General features: G+C 36.8%; 1 protein-coding gene across 5 annotated transcripts in view; it reads left to right on the top strand.

Annotated features, from left to right (window-relative positions):
* The window catches only part of STS (steroid sulfatase), a 121,420-nt gene that overhangs the window by 5,603 nt on the left and 91,378 nt on the right, over positions 1-24,439 (top strand). For 2 of the 5 annotated variants that reach the window (XM_068419627.1, XM_068419609.1), the window contains exons 3-6: positions 5,269-5,363; positions 19,497-19,649; positions 21,348-21,469; positions 24,084-24,206. In XM_068419627.1, the coding sequence (XP_068275728.1) occupies positions 19,504-19,649; positions 21,348-21,469; positions 24,084-24,206 (391 nt within the window). In that variant the 5' untranslated portion in view covers positions 5,269-5,363; positions 19,497-19,503. Of the gene's footprint in view, positions 1-5,268; positions 5,364-11,138; positions 11,185-15,571; positions 15,628-19,496; positions 19,650-19,820; positions 19,901-21,347; positions 21,470-24,083; positions 24,207-24,439 lie in introns of those variants that run through there. The other 3 variants (XM_068419619.1, XM_068419644.1, XM_068419636.1) reach the window with 3 other exon arrangements.

The raw sequence follows: 24,439 nt of genomic DNA, 5'->3' as shown, positions 1-24,439 counted from the left end.
CACAGGCTTCCTGTTTTTTCAGTGATTATAGCAGTCTGAGTGTCTAGGTCTAATTAGTCAGAGAAGCAGCAACACAGTGCTGGAACATATGAAGTAGCAGCTCTGATCAGGAAGCAGAAATAGTAGGAAGGGAGAGGAGAGTAGTCAGCAGTGCCAAGTAGAGTTAGCCAGCTGCTTCTTGAGTCCCTGTTGCAGCTGAATTGTATTAGATACATAGGCTCTTCTTGACTAGGAGAGTTGGGACTTTTCCTTGGCTGCAGGAGTTAGTGTACCTCCCAACCAAGTCATAATTCCATTTTTGGAATTCCTTTCTTCTCACATGAAGCTACTGCCCTGTCTCTCTCCCTACATGTGCAGACATGCAAACGTGCACTGGTGGTATACTCCAGGACATGCTGTTGTGGACACCCAATGTCAAATGTGCTCTGTGAGCGCTAGCATGTAGGGCACTGACCATTTTGTGGTGAGGAAATAGTCCCTTCAGTAAGTTGTCCACCTACTTTAAGTTAAGGATATGTTTACATACCTTGAGGAATTAGGTTCACTGTGTTGTAACTAAATATATGAGAAAATGATGTAGCATTATTTCTTATGTTTTGAACTAAAATTTTCTTAGCAGAACATCAGTAACATACTTCTTTTCATAAAACATTTGTAAAACAGGAAACTCCACTTCTGAATACGGATACAGTTAGATATTAGGGATAACCAGAAGGAAGCATTGTAGTCCCAGTGCTGTCAAGCCAGTGAGACCCTGATTTTTTTTATTTTTTATTTTCCTAAGCCAGTTAGCTTCACCTACTAAGTGCAGCTCAAACATTTCACCTTGGGTTTTGTAAGGTGAATGATTGCTCACAGTGACACTGCAGGATTGAAAGATTCCTAGATTTCTATTTCAAGTGTTTATATATAGGTAAGACCACAAGAGACATTAAAGATCTAGATGAATTCTTTGAGACACAATTGCATATGCTTAAAATGGCTGTCCAGACATTATGCCTAAAATTTTCTAAATCTTTCAGTGAATCTTTTGCTCTACAAGGATATCCCGTGTTCTTCCTCTGCTCCTTTTTTCTTTTTTTTTTGGATTTACACAAATTTTGTTCCTTTAACCTTTCCTCACAAGTTAAGCTTTCTGAAACTTTTAGCGTTTTGGTTGCTTTTCAGGATTCTAGTTTTTCTATATCCGTAGAGAAGTCCAGCACTCAGATGCATTTTTGTATCTGTGGCTTTTATAAGTGACAAATCAAAAGCCCATTTTTTATTAATAGACTGCCTGCTTAGTCCCAGATACAGCATGCTTTTGAATTAACATAAGAACTGCATTACCATTTTTGCCATAGTTTTATTTTGTTCACTAATAAATGATTTATAATTCTTACCAATATTTTTTACTACTGCTGCTTAGTCAGGTTGTTCCCCATTTTGTACCAAACCAAAAGCTGAAAACTTTTGTTGTCACTTGTCCAATTTAAAATTTTCTTTCTGGATCACCTCTAGCTGTACCATCATTAATTAAGAATAGTCAGTATTACACTTCACTGACAGAGATCAGCGGCAACATATCTAGCCCATGAAGAGCTTACTGCCTCTTCACAGTTTGAAAGATTTTTCTGCATTTTTAAGTATGAAAAATTGTCTTGGAAGCCTGATGAGGCAGCTGTCTGCAAGAAACTGTGTTGCAGGATGAATTGTTATATCACTGTTTCAAAAATGTTGCATGTGTCATTTAGACCAGTGGCTGCTACAAGCAATAGGGAAGGGGTATTATATTAATGACCACGTTTGACAGCCTGGCTCCATTATCTGTTTTTCACTGACTTTTCCTTTTTAGGCCAACAATTATGCTGTCATCTGGAAAAATTAGTCTAATGCAATTTCCCAAAAGCTATTAACAAGACTTCTAATATTAAGATGGCTGTATATCCTAATTAAGTAGCATGTGCCATCCAGAGACTAGTCAGCTTGTATTGTGGTCATGAAATGAGGTATGGTTGGGCTGTATTCGTGGGTTGCAGAGCTCAGAGGAAAGCCCAAGTGCCTCAGGAAGAAGCACAGACCTTCCCTCAGCAGGTGGCACTCTTGTCATGGAATCTCTACCAGCATCTTCTGGGGTGGTGTCTGCACTAAAGCTTTTTAAAGTTGGTGGAAGTATAGTAAACCCTTGCTCACTTGCAATTTTTTAGTATATTTATCTGGATGATTTTTGCTTTTTGAAGGGCCTGACAAAGGGTGGGGACCTGCACGTGCATCTGCTTTTTCTGACTTCATTGCATCCAGGAAATATGGTAAAATACATTGTCGAGTAGATCCAATTAAATATATTTTTCCTATCTCTTCAAGCCCATGTTTCTTTAAAGATCCTGTTCTGTTTGTGATTTGAGGTAGCTTAGACAAGACTAAAGTTAAGCACAACCATTAAAAAAAAAAACAAACAAAATCATTAGACCATGTCACTGAGTTCCATACATACAAGCCATTGTGACTTCCTCAGAACTGCAAGAAGTCCTCTGCAATCCACAGATTTCACAGGTTCACATAATGATTCTCCTACAACCTTCAGGATAAGATGGCTACAAAATTTTTAGAGTGAAACTTGTCACTGGTGTCTTTGGACTAAGCTGAAGAATGAATGAAGTTTAAACATCTTTTTTCACTGAAGATTTGTTGCAGAATAAATATCCTCTAACATTCAATAATCTGATTTGTACAAAGTCCCTAGGAAGAGCAAGGCTATATCTTTTAATTCTGGGTATGTGTGACTTTCAAAAATATCTTCTGAAATTAGATATGTTCCTTGGGTTTTACTATGATAAGAGAAGTCAACAAATATCATTTATTCCATTTTTAGCTCTGTTATTGGTGTATCATGTTTGGTTTTTACAAAGATGTATGTACTGTACCTAATAGATGAACCATTGGTGATGTGATTAAGTTTGATCCTAAACTTTTAAAGCTTTGGCAGAAATGTTTTGATGAACAGAGAGAAAAGGTCTGCCTCACTGCAGCTCTGCCCTTCCAGTAGATTCCGATAAATCCAATTGTGCATCCTTGTATTTCCTTTTCTTCCCAAAAACTATTTAAAAATAATTTCCTTTACCAACTCGATGAGATGAACTGTTATATATATGAATGTTCATATATAAATCATATAGAATCATAGAATCATAGAATGGTTTGGTTTGGAAGTGACCTTAAAGATCATCTAGTCCAGCCACCCCTGCCATGGAGGACCAGGTTGCTCAAGGCCCCATCCAACCTGGCCTTGAACACTTCCAAGGAGGGGGCATCCACAACTCCTACTTGGTGACCAGAAGACCAAAGCATCTTAAAAAATAATGTTTCTAACAAATTATGAAAGAAAAAACAAAGTTGGACTCTGTGTTCATATCCGTGTGGAAGGAAAGAAAAAAAAACCACAAAAACACCTGTTGGTCAAAGCAGACATAGATCTGTTCCATATCATTGGAGAATACGTTACTGGGTAACGTAGCACCCTATTTACCATAGCCTAAATGCAGCCTCCCTGTTAGCATTTCAGTTTTCTGTCCTACTTACGCTTTGAAGTTACTGAGTAATCGTCATTTTAGCACCCTTTAGTAATTTCTAATCAAACAGAAACACAAAGAAAGAAAACCCCTCAGTTCAGTGTTCATTCAGTGCTCAGATTTGGATAGGAGAGGGGGAGAATGTTTGTTTTTTCACTCATGAACTCATTGTAATTTTTTGCATACTGTTTTAGTTAGAATGAATGGATCTTTTTACACCGTGCTTTGATTTTCCATATGAAATGCCTTGAATTGTGATGTTAATTAGCACACACAAGTCTTTTCATTCAATCCATCTATATTTTTCTTTTATCACTACTTTCTTCTAATTTACATGATTGCAAGTTTTTGAATGAATGTTGCTTAACAATGATCTGTTTTAATAAAATTTATCTTAAGTAAATAGTTATTATAATACATCTCTGAAGAGTTGCAGTGTATGTACATAAGAAACTTGGTGAAGTACAAATATTTTTGTGTTTTGCCAATGGATGTTGCATCTCAGCTGTTGTATCTCTCCTACTGCTGCTTATGTCTGTAGGAAGGATTTCTTCCTCAGTACCTTCTAAAATATGATTTATCTAAAAATATGATTAATCAAAGATATTAAAAACTAGCTGGTTATTTTAGGGAGGTTGACAAGGTTTTTTAAAAGTGTCTTTATTTTTACTTGTTAATGCTTTCAACAACTGCAAGACAATAGGTGGAGAGTTTTTCAAAGGTTTAAGGTAGAGCTAGCATTTCCTGTTTGTATTTGAGACAGAGAAAAGGTTGGCAATTTAAAATTGTTTCAAAGTTGTTACAGTACAATGTTATTTTAAAGTAGAGGGAAGGAAAACCCAGGAGAAAAGCTCTGAAAAATTTGTACTGATTTCTTAAACCACAGAAAAATGTAATTTAAACTTTGCATTTAGACAGCTGTTCAAAAACATTGTTTCTGTTTGATTTCTCTCAGACATTGTTAGCTTCAATATTTTGCCTGGAAGAAAAGTAAAATTTTATATTTAGAACGTAAGGCTTGGATTCTGTTAAGTTTCATTGGCATCGATTGTCACACATCGTTGGACATGCATCTGTCTCTTCCTGATCAATTTTCCTTATGAAAAATACATAAACTGAGATGGAGGGAGGAGGACAATACATAAACTAGCTAGCACTTTTCAAAGTTTAATGAATGATTTTTTGTATTAGGGTCCTTGGACTTCCTGGGAGCAGTCATTTGCTGGGAGCACATACAGTTTCTAAGAGAATGCGTAGTGAGCAAACCAGGATGGGCTACGGTGTACAGTAGTTATACAGACAGGATCTCTAAATAGTTCTGTGCATCCATTGGAAGAGTTTGAAAAACATTGATCTGAAACTATGCTTAAAAAGGTGTTTTAATGCAGTTTCTCAGAAGTTGCTGTGTAGATACTCTGCAGGAACCCTTACCATGTGTACAGAAGGCAGAAACGTACCCGAGATTCTGGCACTACCCTTGTTTTCCAAAAATATGATGCAAAGTCACTAGCATTTGAAATGCCTAACAGGAGATCTTCAGCAACAAATTAAAACAAGTGGCTTGGTTAGGCATGTGTATATACGCATTATGAAAACATGTTGAGATTGTTTCCTATTAGTGAAGTAGTGTCTTATCAGTAAGTATTGTCGGTGTCGTATAACAAGGAGTTGTCTTTTTCAGTGTTGTCCTTCTTTCCTCCCCTCCACCTTTCTGTTTCAGCTCACCTGACTGGACTTTGTACCCATTTACCCAAAGTGCGCAGCTGTCTTGTCTGAAAACTAGAGGCAGAAACTGAAACAATTCCGTGCTGCAAGGTAAAAAGCCCCTCTTTCCCCCAAGTCTGTAATTTATATATAGTTTCATTGTAAACATTGACGCCATATATAGTTGGAGTTCATATTCTTTCACAGCTCAAAGCAAATTCTTCTGGACAGGAAATTAGCAATTATGAGAAGTAATAACATATGCAGTATTGTCTTTTCCTCATTAACTTAATACAATGTGTTTTACGTAAGAACGAAAAAAAAAGGATTTTAATACTGTCTGCTCTTGTCTGTAAGATGCTATCAGCTGTAGTGGCAAATTATTTTGTTACAAAATGCACTTCATTATTAGTATTGCAACGGAGTAGAACATTCCCTGCCTGCAACAGGTTAAAAAGCGTATAAGCTTTATATGAATTGTGGAAGCATTTTGACCAAAAAAGCGAGCAGGGTGTTTGTGAACTAGAACATTTTCCAGCTGTGCATCCGTGGTTTTTCTCTTACCACTTAGGCTCTGGTTGTTTAAAAAGTAATGTTAAAAGTGTAGTAATTTTGGTTACGGACTCTGTTTCAAGAATCAAATGGAAATGAATTGTTAAATAGTTTTGGAGGGGATTAGGTTCTGAAATAACCCTGTGGTTTTGAAGTGACTCAGGTTTGTGTGCAGTGTATGTAATCTGACAAAATGTGTTTGATTGAAAGGTGGAGGCCTGCAAGACCTAACTGTAACTTTTAAAGTGGTATTAAAAAGATCTAATATCTTCCTTTGTAATCTCATACACATACAACCTACTAACGGGCGTAAACACAGCTTTGAGGGGACAGTATCTATAAGAGGAATCACTGAGATATGATGTCAAGGAATAATAGAGAAAGAGAAAAGGTAAGGAAAAAGTCATCACTTCTGAATAGGCTGTATCTGCCAGGCTTATACAGAAAGACTACATTTGTGCAACCAGGCTGAGAGAAGGAGGAGGAAGATGAAAGAGGAGAAGCCTATTTAACCAAAACAAGTGTCAAACAGAATCTGACCACACGTATTGCTCGCTGTGCAGTTTTGTAATGACTTGTTAATGATATGGATTCCATACATCCTGTTTTCTCACAAACGTATTTTTTGCTTCTGCCCTTCGGGTTCTCTCTTGGTGGATTTTACTAAGTGCAGACCTGTATCTAGGTGTTAAATTCCTGTCAGACCAGCAGCTTGAGGCTGTTTTAATACCAGGAGAGCCACAGTCGTCAACAGGGAGCACTGTATACTGCTTGCTGGTGGAAGAGCCTATGTTGTGGAGAGAGGAGTCACGGAGAAGGCGAGCAGAGAGACGACACAGAATCAAGAGAAGTAATGGAGTGGTAGTGATAATAGCAGTAGCTGGGCAAGCAGAATTGGAAGCGTCAGGAGCTGCATCCAAGAGTTTAAATTGATGGTATGTTAATACGGGATTCTTGAGCAAGAAGGGATTCGGAATAGGGTAAGGCATGGTTTAGAAAGATTAGAATTGCAGAAATTTGTGGAGTGGCTTCTTGATTGTATGAGAGGAAGTTTGGGGATGAGGAGGAGTGAAATAAAATTAGTTTATGGTGAGAAGAGGGATAGGAGGAAGACAAGACATTTGAGATGGATTGTTCAGTGCTTAACAAGAATTGTGGCTATGGCACACAGGGCTGTGAACATAAAACTTTGAACTGCTTCAGGTTCTCAGTGATAGTGATCTTGGATTTTTTACATCCTGGACAAAAGTTTTAAATTAAAGGTAATGGTGTAAAAATGGCCTTATTTTTTTTCTACCATGCTAAAGAAACTGTAGATCAGCCATACTTATAAGGAAATCTTAGGGCACAGAGTTCAGACAGACCTGTTTTCCTCTGACATTGTCTTTAACTAACCAGATTGGTGGTTGTGTGGTGTTGTATGTGAACATACTTTCTGCAGGAATCCCTAGTGTTGCAAAATTTATTTAAATAGAAGTCAAAGTCAGTAAACTAGAAGGCTACTTTATCCTCTTCTTTTTTTTTTTTTTTTTTTTTTTGGTAATGTTTATATTCTGCGCTACTGACAGAACTGGCAACTATGATGAAGAAAATTAGAAGCTGTTAACATGGATTAGTCATTTACAAAAGTTACTCTTAGCTACGTAAGAAGTGTCATGTCTCCAGTTCATGATTCTATGATTCTATGATAATAGACAACTGGATATGCTGTCTGTTGTAGCAGTTGTCTAATAACAGCAGTAAAGCATTGCAGTTGGACAGAGGGAGTGATATGTTCTTTTTCACTGATGAACAGAATCCATCCTTTAAAAGCATAAGTTTTTGTCATACCTAAAGGCACAGAGTGAAGGAAAATGTCCTTTCTTAAAAACTTTATTTAAAGACATTCTGATATGATTGAAAAAGCATGTTATTCATTTCAAACATACTTGCAGCATGCTCCAGTCCAGGCCAAAAGATAATGAGACACCTGGAGCTATTATTAAGAAACTGTTCAAATGCTAAAAGGAAGTTAATACTGGTGTACCACAAGAAAATGTGTACCTCAAGAAAATGGAAAAAATGCCTTTTTGGAATACTTTTTGTATTTATTTATGCTCTTGAAATGTCTTGCAAAATAAGGTGAAAATGAAGTGAATTACTATAGTTTTGAGCTAATGATAATTTTCATTCATTTTGTTGTGTTGGGATTTTACCTCTTAGCTCCTGTGTGCGAAGGGATGGTGTTCTGGTTTAACAACAAGAATTTAAAAGTTTCCTAGGGTCCCTATGAAAGAGAGAAAGAAAGAACGAGAGAAAAGAAAGGGAAGGGGAGGGAGAGGGAAGGTGGAGGGGAGGGAAGGAGCAAGTTTTCTGTTGGCACAGGGCAGAAGGAACCTAGATACCTTGTGGCTTAAATTGCTTTTTTTCCTGTAGTGCTGTAATACAACATATGCATTTGTACCTGTTTGTTTGAGATACTTCTTTTTCTGTCAGACTCTAAGGACCCACTTAGCCTCTTCTTATGTTGTAGGCAGATATTTTTAGTCTTAGAATTATTTACTGTTTCAGATATCTTTCACTTCAAGACTTTCGTTCTAATTGTTATCTAATCCTATGATGTTTAAATTCTGTCCCTCAAATATTTCACCAAGCTAAGTATATTCACAATTTTTTCTTGATGGGGCAGTAAGTCAGCTATTCCTTTGTATACTTACTGAAATTACTAGATTATTAAATCTTTGGAATTGGGGTAAAAAGTTGACTAATGTATATACCTTATTTTGTAAATGTCTTTGCCCTTTGGCTTGCACGTTTTTTAGCAGATTCTGATCTATGTAGTTTGCAGTCAGGCAGCTATGTAACCACTATGCAGCTCAAAATCCTTCTTTTACTAATTGTACAATTATTCTTTCCAAGATAAATATTTTCCTGGTTTGTAAGACCTCCTAATTTCACAATCCATGCCTTTTGTTTCCAAATCTGTTTTCCAAGAATCGTATTTGATTTTAAAGCTATTTTGTACTTTTAGTGTTTACAGCGAATAATGCTAGCGGAGTATGTCTGCATTAGAGCTGGTTAGAAAAAAGCTTACCATCTTACTATTTTTCATATATACATATATATTTCTGAAGCTTTGTTTTCACCATGTTAATTGGGGCAAAATAAAAATTATTAATGGATAATTCTATTCTCTTTGTTCTAATTTTGCATTAGGTCTTTAAAAAATGGGGGATTTGGGGGGGGGGTAATCTTTTAGCCCTCTTCAAAATAACATAGTAAAAATATCTCCCTGCCCAAAAGAACAACAAAAGTGGTTTCGTTTCACCTTGTAAATGCTAAACAGGCTGTTTTTCTAGTTGTAAAAATAAAGGAGAACAATTTCATTTCTAAATTGAGACGTTCTAAAAAACTAAAAACTTTTTTTTGCTTTTAAATGTCTTCTTTTTTTCCACGAGAAATAATTTTGTCAAAAAAATTCCAAACAATTTTTCATGAGAGATGTTCATGACTATTTGCAGAGTGAGGACTTATCATTCCCTGAATATTATTTGTATAACATAAGTAACAAGAAGCATTTTCCCCTGTTTTAGAAACTGTAGAGAAGGAATTTGGTCTTCGATAAGCAGCTACACTTATTTATTTTAAATGTCTCTTACTTGTGCAAGTGAAGAGGAAGAAGCTATTCTTTTATGTCTTGTGAGCCTCCTGCTTACACCAGCAACATCACAAGTCAGCTGATCTCAAATTGAATTATTTTTTACTTAAAAAGCTTTTTCATTTCTATCCCTGGTAGAAGGCTCACATTTAGAATCCAGATGGATTGGATCACAGCAAAGAAACTTTTGGCCTAATGGTAATCAATGAAAGTAATTTGCCGTTGGATCCATTCATCCCTTTTCATTTTAAGCGTGGTGGGTTGGCCCTGGCTAACAGACATGCGCCCACATAGCCACTCTCTCACTTCTTTCCCTCCCCTCCCCAGTGAGATGGGGAGAAAATAGGAGGAACAGGAGCGAGAAGACTCATGGACTGAAATAAAAACAGGGAAATCACTTACCAAGTATCATCATGGGCAAAACGACTTGGTGAATTTAACTTAATTTATTGCCAGGTAGCATAAATATTTAATTACTGATTGGGGTATTAGGAAACAACAAAAAAAGACAAACATTTAAACATGCAGGAAAAACACCTTTCCTCCCACTTTCCCTGGCTCAACTTCAGATTCCGCTCCTCCACCTTCCTAGTCTCCACTTCACACCTTCACTACAGACATCTCCTCCTGCCATGTTACTGCTGCAGGTTACACTCGGTCCCTTCAGTGAGGCAGTGGGTGACACAGGAGGACAAAGTCAGTGCTTAGCCATTTCCCTCTGCCACTCCTTGTTGCTCACTTCTTTCCTATCCTCTGGTGTGGGTCCTCCACAGGCCACAGTCCCTTTGGGCAAGTACCTGCTTCAGTGTGCAGCACCTCCTACTACTCTGGCTTTGTTGTTCCCTCCTCCTCCTCTCTCCTTGCCCCCCCCCCCCCCTCCCCCCTGTTCCTTCCCCCCCAGTTTTTTTTGCCCTTTCTTAAATAAGTTTCCCCAAGGTGCCACCAGCTTGGCTCTTGGGCTTAGCTGTGTCCTCCAGTGGGTCCATTGCAGAGCTGGCAGGAACTGACTGTGTTTTACACAGGGCATGCCATGGTCTCTTCTCACAGAGGCCCCCCCTGCAGCCCCCTGCTGCCTACACATTGACACCTGCATCCAATACATTACCATGAAACAGTGGTGTTGTTTTCAGTAGCTTGATAAACTAAGGTAATCCAAATACAGATACAAGTGATATTTTGTTTTGATAAACATGGGGGTGGTGTTTTTTTCTTATACTCCATTGCTTTTTCTAATACGTGTTCTTTCTAATAGTGTTTCTGGGAAAGAATGCAAAGGTTGGACATAAGAAATAGTCCAGACACAACCATTTCCTCTCGTTTAGTTTACGTACCTTCTAATACAGCCATTGTCAGTGTCTGCGATGGGACAGATTGAACATCTCCTTGTGGACAAATGAGAGGGCTGTTTACAGTACCCCTTTCTCCATCAAATGATCTGAGTATATCTATATCATATGATAAGTACACTGTTACTGTCTCTTCTCCTACTCCTTATGTGACAGGACAAGCATGTGTGTCACTGTCCCGTGATGAGTATGAATGCATCCCCATGGTGTGATGGGGGTCAGGGGAACATGTGTGATACTTGAGCATGTGAGTAGGTGCATTCCAGTGACATGATCAAAATGTACACTATCCATGTGAATCGCTGGACAGTGCCCATGCACATTAACAGACTTGTTCTTGTATTATTTCAGGAGCTAAAGTGTTTTTTCTTCCGTGACAAGGACCTCATGAAAGAAGGTAAAAGGATCTAGTAATGACTGGCCAGCCATAGGCTGTTTTGGTTGCCTTGTGTGTGTGTAGCCCGTAGCCCTTAGGCAAGAGGGCAGCAGGGAGTAGGCTGTGAATCACAGTCAGGCTGAGCTTGGAGTCTGTTCGTTGGTCACCTCTGACAACAGCTTCCTTGAAATATCATCTAGCTTGAGTAACAGTGGGGAATGTAATTTCTATTTGGTCACAACTCTGTCAGAGATAAAGTTTATTTGTCTAGTCAGACTTGTGATTGTAACCTGAATACAGGGTTGCCTACAGCTGACTTCAATCAGAGAATCAGCAATATTCCTATAAAATAATCCTAGCTGTTGGATGTAATCACTCTTATATCAAATATATTTTGTTTGAGAGTAATGAAAGAGTAAAATCTTTAAGATGGAATATTAATAAGATTACTGTACAATCTAGAAGGGGAAAATACTTGTATTCATCCCTTGGAACAAAATTTTGCAACTAAAACTCATGAAGAGTTGTCTTTAGTTTGCAGATTTCAGTGGAATTACTCACAGAGTAAGAAACTGTTACAGCAGTAAGGTTGATAGAGCACGTTATACTAATTGAAAGATGTGGTTGTTTATTACACAAAGTTGTTTTTTCATATTTTATGCTGAGCGCACATAGGCAACCCACCATCAAGGTGGGATTTATTTCATGTAACTTTATTCCTTTTATATACATCTAGTCTCAACTAGATGTTTAGGCTCTCTTTCTAGTCTGTGGAAACAGATCATGGGCATCACTTCCAACATTTCATTAGACCAATCTTAAGAGGAGATGAATCATCCTCTTAAGGTTCCTGTCTCTTCCTATTAATTAGAGAGGAAGCTTAGATAATTAGCTAAGACTGAATGCATAACTTCAAGATGAATAAATTCAGGTGGATTGGTTTGCACCATGAGTGCCTAGTTGATATGGGCCATCTAGGCATTTAACTTCTACATGGGTAAAATTAATATTGGCTGAATGCAGCCTTTTCTCAATTTTATCTGGTACAATCAGCTGTTTTGAGAGCCCTTGAGTGTTGTCATAATGCAAGTATAAATAACAATAGAGCTGTTTTAAAAATAATAATCCCACATTTTGAGAACCAATGAATGCAAATACAACCTCTCTCTTCTTTAAATGAAACATCATTTTGGAAATAGTGTAATGTACTGGATCATTTTATTGATGTGCTACTTGCTAGCTCCATGAAGCAAAGAAAATTAACTGGCCATTCACTGCAATTTCTCTGGTAAACCGCTTTGACTGGAAAAGTGGTTGTAGGTAGAGGAAAATGCAATAATATAATATATTATGAAATCCAAAGCTTTGATCTTGACAGACTCCAGAGGATGCCAGCGAGTAACTCAGGGAAGACAGATGAGATTTTTTGGGTCTTGAAGGGTTGTTTTTTCTCCTGTTAGGTTTCATGTTTTCCTCTGATAGGCACTTAAAAACTGCTATTTCAAGCAAAATTGTAACGAATGGACGTAACGAAACTCTTCTGTTAATTCCGTGTGTAAGACTCTCAGTCCTGCAGAGCTGTACAGTCTTTATCTGCTTTCTTATAGTAGAAACGGAAGTACAAAGTTTTAGTCACGCAAGTTCTTCTTCCTCATGTCCATTTGACACTCTTGAAAAAGGCAGTATCAAAAATAGACATTTCACATATCATCTAGCTCTGGTATGTTGAAAAAACCCCTGACTCAACAGCTTTCAAAACTATTAGTTAAGCTAGATATCATGCATGAGTTTAGCTAAGCCCTCAAAGTGTGTGAGCGTCCTATTACATTGGTTAATATGGCATTATAAAGTTCTTATTCTAATAGGCATACACATTAAAATAGATACTTAATAATAGCATATGTCAACAGCTTTACACGTCAGTCAGTGTCATGTAATATTTACTGAAGTTGATACAGATTTCAGAAATTAAGCTTTCTCATCTCTCTCATCTTTCTGTTCTATCAACATCTAATGGTAATTTATTATATATTTACTCTAAACACGAAATGTATGCAGAGAGATACAGACCTAAAATCCTTGTGAAGTGGTGAAATGTAAAGACAGAGCAGAGCTGCATCCTTCATACATGCTCACACATTTTAGTAATGTGCAATTACTGAATCTGAAAGATTTCTTGTAATTGTTCAGAACACTTGTCTATGGTTTCCAGGTACAGTCACTAGTAGTTTCTCATGATTAGCTTTTTTTTTTTTTTGAAATTAAAAGATTTTTCTCTCTCAGGATGGTGCATAACTGGCAAATAGGATGACTACCTGTGTTATCTTGTGGTTCTCTTTTATTACATTGCTGACCAGAGCCCATATTCAAAATTAAACTTCTAATGAATATTTGGCTGACAGAGGAATATTGTGAAACAGTAATCATGGAAAAGTGTATATGCTCTAATATGTGTATGTAATTATACAGGTTTTTTATTACAAATAAAATAACAGCATTATATCACAAAAGATAATCTTATCTTCCGTTGAGGTTATAATTTACTACCAGAAATAATGTTTATTATTTATTAATACTACCATTAAGTTCTGTAACTTAGTTGAGATGAAACTAGCAAATGCTTGAGAGACCATTTTAAAAAGATGATACCTAAATTGAATTTGTATCTGATGGAGGCTGTGTGGCTTCATCTCTATTTGATTCAGACCCAGTAATTAATCATGCTTGAACAAGAAACATGATTATTTGTTCAGGTGTTTTTCCCAGCTCATGTTAAGTGAAATTTCTATCTTAAAATGAGACAACTTTTAATAATTAAATACAGATTTTCATTTATGTACATAGTTACATGAAGATGCATATTGAAATCTAATGGCACTTTGCAGAAAAGCATTCTGGCTTTGTTATAGACACCAGTATCAGTTTACAGATACAGACAGACCCAGCCCTCTTTTTGCCCACACCGTGAGAGGGCTGAATGCAAATCAGTTCCAACCTGGGAAACAAATAGTCATCCTAATCTGGCACCGAATCTGAAGTACTAACCAATAGGTAAAATGGAAGATTCCTGTGTCACTTAGGCTTTTCCGGAAAAAAAAACCCAACAACTAATAAGGACGTCAAATGTGCCTGGACCTGAGGAAACAGGAGGAACATGTCTGGCTCTGAGGGCTGGAGAGGATTCTGAGAAGGTATCGTACTGGGCAGAAGGAGAAATAACAAGATATTGAAAAATCAGCATTAAGAAATAGTGAGTTTACGCTATAAAAATAAAAATTAGAAGAAATCATATTACTGAGATTGAGTTACCAGTGATCAATTAAAATGCTGTAACTGACTTTTTGCAAGGTCTTAGCTTGTTGGAAATGCAAAGTAATGTTTTTTTGGTCTAAATGAATTAGGATTAGGAGCAGGCCAAAACTATGGTTTTATTTCTCTTTTTGCAGTCATATGATATAAAAGATGTAACAGATATGACTGACTTGTAAGAGAGGAATTCATTGAGAGATTTGAACAAATCTTAAGCTGATATCAGAAAATTATTCATAGTATATATTACTTTACCATCTGTTACAATTTAAAAACTTTTTTGTTTCTCGTGAAGCTGAGGAATTTTCTCTTTGCAGAATCTTATGGAGGGAAGGGTTGTCTTCTAGTTTGTTTACAGTGTGATTTTTATGACTCTTAGGGAAATTTTTGGAGTTCTGGCATTCATATAAGCAAGGTAAATTCTATTTGCATACCACTTAAGGATAGCACAGCATTTTTTAATGAGGTGAGTATCTTTAAATGTTGCTTCTTTCATCAGAAAATACTATACCTTCAAGGATAAAGTATAATAAGCATTTTCTCAAAGGGCTCGGTTACATTAAAAGAGTAGCTTAGAGATAAATTGCTTAATCAAACTAGATAAAAATGCTAGGATGATTCAGTTGGGAAGAAGGGTTTGAAAGAGTTTCGTATCATCGTTCTTGTAAGAGATGCATGTGTCTGTAGTACTCAGGATAAGGATGAAACAACTAGCCATATCTTGAAAAAAAGAGACAAGTCATCGGTTTCTATATGATCTGCCAACATTTTTTAATGCAGAAAACTAAAAAGTGTTTGGTAAATCCATATGAAATATCAACAAATAGTGTATTATATCTATTATTTGTTTTCATCCTTTTGTTCTTACACATGTATACTTAATTTATACATGTGTAATGTATAAATCCCAAAAATGTAATTTGAAGATATGTAGCAAAAGTAGGATATATATGTGCATGCACCCACATACATATGCAGATATGTGTATCAACACATCTATGTAAGTATGCATGTATATAGGTTCATATGCAATGATTAAAGTATTGTAGTTTGAAATGGCATGTATGAAATCCGAATTCTTATATGGCTCTTGTTTTAGGAAGTTAAGCGCCTCTTAAACCCAGTCAACTTGGCAGCCACTTGGGAAGAAAAAAGGTACTATTTGTCCTATTATATCACAGGGAAAGTGACGCAGAGATTAAAAATTGCACTTATGTGTCCTACATGCAGTTAAGGAAAAATGTTGCCACCTGAATCTAAAACATAAGCCTTCAAAGCTGAAGCCTACTGCAAGAACCTCTAAAGGATGTTGTGGAAGTAAAAAAAAATCAAATTGGTTCAATGCAAAAAAACAAACCAAAACAAAAGTTAGTTGGTTCAAAATGGACTAAAACAAATTCATGAAGGTAAAGAGATCCACGGGGAGCTATCGAGTACAGTGCTCTCCTGTCCAAAATACCCTAAATACTGACTGCCAAAAGCTAGAACGGTGCAATAGTAAAAGAATATGCTTGCCAAGTTTCTTACATTCTTTCCTTAATCATTTGGATTAGCTGCTGTTGGAGACCAAATACTAGGTTAAGTAGAAGTTTCATCTGATTTGGTGTAATCATTTTATGTTAGATCTCCACGTGCCTGTATTTTCATCATTAAAAACCCTGGTGTCACACAGATGAGCCTCAGCATTCTCAGAGTTTCATTCTTCCCATGTCCTTCCCTTTTTACTCCTCTGAGTTTCTTTGTTGTTGTCCGTTCCACTCGATTTCATCTATCCAATTTTTCTTGCTTTCCAAACACATCCCTTCAAGATGCATTAAAGTCTGCTGCAGAGAGAGTACACCAGAGAAATCAGAGTTGTTTGGATTATTTTTTTTTCTGTTTCCTCGTTGATTTCACTTCAGGGACATGATACAGGTGGAGGCAAATAGCCCAATGTGTTAGAGTGTCTGCAGATACTCCTTCAGAGTGGAGGAGTATCCAGCAATATTGTACCAGAGACATCTTTCAATAACATTTTTTAAGTTGATTTGCAAAAATGAGAAATGGAGGTACAAAATGAAGCTAGTTTCTGCAGGAATAGATACAGACAATAAGATTTTCAGCCACTTTGCAAATGACAATGATCCAGTTGATATTGGGCACAGCTATTGTTAACTTTGATGTGTAGATTTAGTTAAAATATTATATGAAGAGGCTGTATAACATATACAGCAGAATATTTTAAAATTTGACCCAGGTGATTAATTTTCTTAGATATTTTGGTGAATAGGTTATTTTTCTGCTGATGTATCTACACAGACTTGAAATCACTTTAAAATTCAGATAAATTGTAGTCAGTTAATTTCTAAGATATTTCACTCATTTTTTAGGTTAATTTCATTCTGGAAAATAAAATACAGCTACTACTCTCGTTTCCAACAGTAACTTTGCTCAGTAAAAAGAAAATAAATTTGTTCTGTTCATTAGTGGCTAAAGACATATTCAAAAAGACTACTCTCCATAGCTCCATATCTTCTAATTAAAACACAGGATGTTTTGTTTGTACCAGTTGAATTAAACCTTGGAATTGCTGTTTGTAAAACTTGCAAAACCAGCTAGCTTTGTACCTTTCAAATGATGGTTTTATTAGTGGCAGGAGTATATATTTCTATGTTTTATTCAGGCAACATGAAGCCTACAGCAAAACTGAGGTCACTCAGTAATTCTGTGAAATAAATGTGCAGGTCCTGTGAGCATACGTGCAACTCTATATATAATGTGACCAACATATGTGTCACCCTTTTCAACATCCCTATTACTATGGGCCTTGTGACCCTCACAGTCTGAACAGTGGAATAGGAACATAAGATACGGCAGCGGGTTGTTCCTGTCCTATGGTGTCAGTGTGTTAGTTGTTCTCTTGCAATGTGTGGGAAGCAATTCACGCTTGTTTATCATTTCAGGGAAGAAAGGTAAATCTACTGCGTAGGTTAAGTCTGCACTGTGGCAGGTGCTACACAGCTTCATTAGTATGGTAATTTGATGAAGAGTTGTTTAGGTCCATCCCGCCAAGCAGAACTGCATTTAGTGCTTCAGTCTTAAAGTTTGTGTATGTATTTTTCATGTCTGAGACAAAGTAGATTGCTTCCCATGGAATAAACCAAGTAACGATCTGTTGCCACAGTGATGAGGCTGGGATCTTTAGATGTTACCGGCTGAAGTCTAAACCAGAACTGTTGTCATCAAAGTGAGGTCAATGGGTTATAAAGCGTACGTTAAGCAGTAAAAATCAACTAACATACTTATTTTTTATCTGTATGTGAACAAGCACTAAAAGAGTTAAAATCCTCTTTGCACCTATACTTTCTAACAGAATGGCAATAATGAAGGTTGGGAATCAGAAGTCCCAGTCTGTGTCGGTTGATCCCCACTGTTTTGATCTCTTCTCAGTTGTGTCAGTCTCAAGTCTTATCTGCCCAGGCTTTTTCTAATCAGTTCTCTTCATCTGTCTTAATCATAACTCCTCAGCTCTTTCATCCCAGACACTCCCAGTTCTCTCACCTCTTTTCCTCAGTTTGTTTTCCTATTCACTGTCATACTATCCCTTCCAGTTTCTTAAACCCTCTACCGTTTCTCCTCATTTCAACCTGCAATTCTCATTCCAGCTGGGTCTCAAGCTCCCCTTCTTCCTCTTTATTCAAGTCGGTGCAAGCTCTTCTATTTCTGACTACTTTGTCTTCTCTACAGATACTTTTACCCACCACACCTCACTGATTTATGAATCTGTCTCCCTTCATGTCTAGTCTCCTTGTACCAGCTCTTCCAGTTCTGGCTTCTTTCTCTTCTCTCCAGTTACTTTTATCTACCATAACTCACTGATTTGCCGTTTTTTTTTTTCTTGACCTGCTGTCCCCATTCTCTTTGGAAAGTCTTGTTTCTAGTTCCTTTTCCTGCTCTTTCACTTTCAAAGTTCTACCTCTGTCTTGATTTCCTCAGCTTTCCTTCGTGTTCCAGCATAATCCAGAGTGCAGGTGTGACTCATGCCTCATCTGCATTTGAAAAAGGCTGCCTGCATCCAGAAAAGATAGGAGTATTGCTAGGGGCAAAAGAGAGAGAGTCTCTGTTTTTTTTTGATGTGTATACCTGACACAGTGCATCACAGCCTAAAGGCACTCAATTTCAGCCAAGGCATAGTCAATGCAGTTTAAAACAGATATGACAAGTCCCTGTTTAGGTAAAATAACATTCATACCATGTACATCTGCAAATAGACTCTGCTTTTATCATAAAAGCATATAATGGTATGTAGTATTGTGTACAATACATTATTCTTCCTGTTTTAAGTTGGATATAGCATGAACATTGTTTATAGAACATTGTGATACGATATCAAATATTTTTACATAATTTTGCTATAGGCCCTGATATTTAAAACATTTGTGAAGAGCTTTTTCTTAAACATTCCTTTTGATAATTTGATAATGCATCTCTTCACCCCCTGTTCCATAATATGTATTCCTGTCAAGAAACTCGAACTGGATTTTTTTTTTCCTTGTTGAAGAGAAATTCAGTCATTTACTTCAACAACAGAACTGAAGAACTCTTTTTCTGCAATGAACCTTGGAAATGTTGGTCCTAAATGATTTCAGTTTCTGTGTTCCTCAAATCACATTTATACCTAAAAAAAAAAAAAAAGCCTTATTTGTTTTCATGATTTATTGCTGTATAGTACCTCTGTGTATGCAAAAGTATTGTCACTGAGGTTGTAACTAGTTCTTCGTTCGTCTTTATTTAAAGGCTTCATCTGTGTAAAGGGATGGAAGGGAAACTTACTAAAAGATAAGTTTTTATTTTTTAAAAAAATGAGACACAAAATAATGTTAAAAAAACCTCTTGAGAAAAAAAAGCCAAATATAAATATACAATCTAATTTTCTTTTTCTCTTCTCCTATACAATCCAGGGCAAGAATAGGACTAAATTAGATTAGCAGTCAAATTAAAAAAAGTCTTATCTATTATGTTTTCCACCTGTTCTTACACACCAGGAAGAAGATGAGATTCCTTTTATTTCTAATAATTTACCAGTGTGCCATAAACAGTGTCAAAACACACAGTGCTTCAAATCCCAATGTCATTTTACTGATGGCTGATGATCTTGGTATTGGAGACCTGGGATGTTATGGGAACAGAACCTTAAGGTATGATGATACATTTGGGGGAGTCATAGCTTTATATTTAGTTTTTCTATGGATTTGTAAAGTTAAAAAACCCAAAACATTCAGAGGTTGGATTAAGTTCTTTATAAATAAACAAAGTTAATAACCTTTCCAGAGAATAGAATATTCTCTCTTTTTTTTTCTTTTAATAAGAAAAGAAGACTTATCTGATGTATTTACGCCACTGAAAAGTTGCATCATAAACAGAGAATTGAGCAACCAACCAAATACGGGTAGGTCTAGAGAAGCAAAGTATAATCAACAATTTTATTTTAAAATACATGTGATGCAAATACTATGAATTAAGCATATTTTGAAGCACTCATGATATGAGACAAGCTTGTCACTAACCAATTGGAATAAAGTGCTGATTTTTTTCCCTCATTTATCTTCATGTTGTAGTCAATCAATTCATTAAAACAAATGTTAATATACCTGAGTAATGCAGCATTGTTCCCCAGTATGATCCTTACTACCAGCTTAGGTATGATGGTTGTGTAAACAGTGCAAGTTGTACCTAGTCATTGTGTTTCAGTGGTGCAAAGTCTTTGATCAAGTTAAATAAAACATTCAGACTAAAAGAACCATCCTGTCAAATGTTAAATACTCTTGTTCCTGTTCAAGTTAGTTAGAAGTAAAAAATCCCTGTAACTCAAGTTCAAAAGAAAAAGGAACTCAAGTTACAGCTTCTAGTTTGAAACAGGAAAAAAGTATATACAACACTGCTGCTTGGATCACTCCCCTCACAAGGACCAGAACTGCTCCAAGATCTATGTTCTCTGATGTGAGAATTCAGAATTAGATCTTTGGAGTATGAAGAAATTTCATCATACTGCTTGTTATCAGTAGGTGATGTTATAGATAGCAAAGAAATCTGTTGGAAAATTAATGTTTCTGACTATTCAGACTTAGATGATGGGAGGTGTGCCTTGAGGTCATGGTCATTAACTCCCAGGTCAGGGACCTATTAGAGCATGCTGCAGCTCCTGGCCAGTCTGCATTGCTATTTTTTTTCTGTAGAACCAAGGGCACAGGATTTTTTCCTGCAGGAACCAATTTTCATCTGCATGATGAGCCAGGTCACAGACAAGTTTCCATCCAGATATGCAGACATAGTCATGTCAGACATATAAACATCCTTAATGTAGAGGCTAACACAGAGTCATAACCGTTTGAATCTCCCCTAATAACAGATACCACCACACAACATTACCCCTACCCCAAAAAACTTTTGCTGGGGAAAGACAGAAGTGACACCAGGTAGGGAGTAAGGAAGCACAACCTTTCTCCAGTCTTTCCTCTCCCCGTTGCTAAAGTGGAAAGGCCATATGAGTAGCAAAGTTACAGTTCTGGGTCAAGGAATGCATTAAAAAGAGTTGCAATACAGTGCATCCAGGTGTCCCAGTTTAGTACTGGCCATGAAGAGTAGATGAAAGTGGGGAAAAATATTTTTGGCACAATGCCACAGTGTCTCAATTCAGTGTTGACACCTAATGTAAAATTATTTGACACGATACTATTTAGAATTGCAATACCACCATGGTTTTGATAATTTGCATACAGTAAGTCTTAACTTGATTTTCCTGATAGTTTTTGCCTCGGATGCCTTGATCTCACCATGTCTATTTCCAAATAATCATCTTTGTGTACTCTTTTTTTTTCCTGTTTATGTTTTTCTAGAACCCCTAATATTGACAGGCTAGCAGAGGAAGGAGTGACACTTACTCAGCATATAGCAGCATCCCCACTTTGTACTCCAAGCAGGGCAGCTTTTCTGACAGGGCGATACCCTATCAGATCAGGTAAAATCCCATTACTTTATTTATATGTAAATATCACATTTTATTTGCAGTAAACTATATGCATTTTTTTCTCTCACCTTTCTGGATATCTTTATCATTACTGGATTAGGTACTTATTTCAGTGATTAATCAAGCACAGCAGAGTTGGTCAACATTTGAAATCTTCCATATATGGGAAGTTTTTCCATTTCAGATGAGTTAACACAAAAATAAAGCTTTTTTATTGAGAAAAATAATTTTTTTTAAATGCTGAGGAAAAAAATCTGATTGTGGTTATGTAACGTAAGGAGCAGACAAATTCGTCGACCTCCTCCACGGCCCAAATGACCCTGGGCTCTTTGCCTGCCTCCCCACTTGCACGCAGGCTGCTCCCAGGATGTTGGTGGGCAGCCTGAGTGTTGAACAGCACAGAGATGCATCAAGAAAGACATAATGGAAGAACCTGGCGTAAATCCTTCTGCTCAGACATTTCTGTTTGTACAAAACCCTTTGGTTTAGACAAATTTTTATTTTTTCAGGGGAGGGCGAGCAGGGGGGCGGGAAGGACAGTTCATTAAGGTTTTTCAGCACCCCTTAAAACTGGGAAGAAGAAAACAAAAATTCTCCCTTCCTTCTAAGTATTTTTGTTCTGTATCTACCCATACACAGTGTTAAGTACCCTATGAATACATGTATTTAATAACTTCTCGTACTTTTAAAGAACCTGATCCAAGCCCATTTGAGTCAGTGAAGATCCAGTCTGTTTATTTTAGTGTGCTGGGACTAAGCCCCTCAGTGCTTAGCCATGCAAGTTTAACATTCCCTTAACATCATTTTTAGCAAGGATCATTATACATTAATCAGATCACTTGTTCATTAGTGATAAAACATCCTGTCCTTGCTTCTGGGAATGAAAGCAAAGCAAGGCTCTGGAGCCTACTTGATACATTCGTGCTCATTCAAATCAAGTAATAAGCTTTTGCAAAAGTGCCAGCTAATATAACTTGCTAAATTTTCCATTACATTCAGCTGCAAAAGAAAATTTTATATACCAGTTACAGCTATATAGCTATTAATATTTACTGTAGGTAAAGCCACAGGTCACTTTCCATTAGGACCCTTGTTCTTATTTCTGAAAAATTAGCATTTGAACTTATTTTCTTCCTAACTGATCTGCTCTCAGTCATACCTAATCATTTCCGTCTAGGTGCAAAAACTGAACTTTGTCTTAATTCAATTACAAAATTGCTAAATATGGACTACTTCCAAACATCAGTGAAGAACTAGTAAAGGATTATTATAGAAGCTACTAGAATAATTATGTGGAAAAAAAAATGTTAGAAATTTAAAACCTGCTAATAGAGATGAAGAAAAATATTCCAAAATACAGCATCTGATGAGACACAAACTCAGAGAAAGGTAACGATGAAAAAAAAAAAATCATGGTTCTGTGCTTTTGTTCTGGTAGCTTAAGAGAATTACACTGATTTCAGTTACAAGAGATTGAAGTACAGAAAAATAAATATAAATAATTATATAATAAATAAAGTATAGATATGTATAGATGACTAAAACTACCTCAACTGTTGATCAATAAAGCTAGCTGGGGTGAAAAACTCAAGTCAACATTTGAAGGGTAGGTTGAACTCTCTTTAATAAACCAGTCTAACAGGTCTTTTTCTCATCTAACCACAAGGGATACCTCAGGGAAGAGTCTGGTTGTCTACATCAGTCATGTAACTTTGGCACTGCAATCATCCAGTTGCATAATTCAAACTTCCTGGAGATACATCTGCACAGATTTGCATAGATATTCTGTGTTCTGTCTGTCTATACTCTGAGCCAGCTCTCATCTGGAATCCTAGTAATCTAATTTTCATGAACCTGAGCTCTCAAGTTCGTCATCCTGAGAGTAGTTTATAAACTCAAGTTTGTGTTCCTCAGACTCTCGGTATATAGAAATTACTGTGCCTTATTTAGATGTTGTCTTGTTAGTTGATACCTGATGCTGCTTTAATGCCCTCTGTGAGCATTGAATCATGTGTCTTCATCCCATTGGAGCACTGGTCCTCTCCCATCACAGCTAAGTGCCCCAGCCACTCTATTTCCAGAATCAGACTCTCTCTTGCAATTTTTTGACCTCATGATATTTACATGCCCAGCTGTAAGACTGCCCTACTTCAACTACCTTCTCTCAAATAACCTTAAAGGCTTGTAGAAAACCACCTATGAGGAAAGAGAAAGTTATGAGAGTAGAATTTGGGAGTGATCTTGCTTAGTCCTCAGCTCCATTTCTTCCCTGTGTACAAGAAAGATAACTTATGCAAGCTCAACTTATTTCAGCTATGTTATACCTTAGAACATCTACAGAAGGGACTGCAGCTGTTTGTGTGATGGCTGGCCCCACCGTTATAAGCAGATAATTTTTTCTCCCCTTCTCAATTTCTGGTGTCAATACAGAAAAGACCTCGCTCAGCTAAATGGGTGATTATATCTGCCACTTACAACATTTAGCACCTAGTGGTGATATCTCATTTAAGTGATACCACCTAAAGCAAAAAAGTGCATGCAGAAAGAATGAATAGAAGTTGTTTCACTATGTTATCCAAGTCTCATTCATTTTCATTGTGTTTAGGAATGGCTGCCTTCTCACGAGTTGGTGTCTTCTTATTTTCTGCCTCTTCTGGGGGACTTCCTTCTGAAGAAATAACTTTTTCTAAACTCCTGAAGCAGAGAGGTTATGCAACAGCTCTAATAGGTAAAGTCGCATACCTACACAGCGTTATTTTTCATTCATTTCAATGAGAAGAGCATTAGCTTTCCATATAGGCTATTAAGGGTCTGCATTAAGTTTTTTTCCCCCACAGCATAAGGAGTTTATTTTTCTGGCACAAAGCTGAGGACATTCCCATGAATATGTGAAACACTAATCAGGTAAGTATGTCTAATTCACTTGTGTAATTATAGTCTCATTGTGCAAGGTACTGAAGA

The sequence above is a fragment of the Nyctibius grandis genome, chromosome 2 (assembly GCF_013368605.1).
Source record: "Nyctibius grandis isolate bNycGra1 chromosome 2, bNycGra1.pri, whole genome shotgun sequence".
NCBI classification, from domain to species: Eukaryota; Metazoa; Chordata; class Aves; order Nyctibiiformes; family Nyctibiidae; genus Nyctibius; species Nyctibius grandis.
Note: the sequence above shows the minus strand (reverse complement) of the source record. Positions and strands in the feature narration are given on the sequence as shown.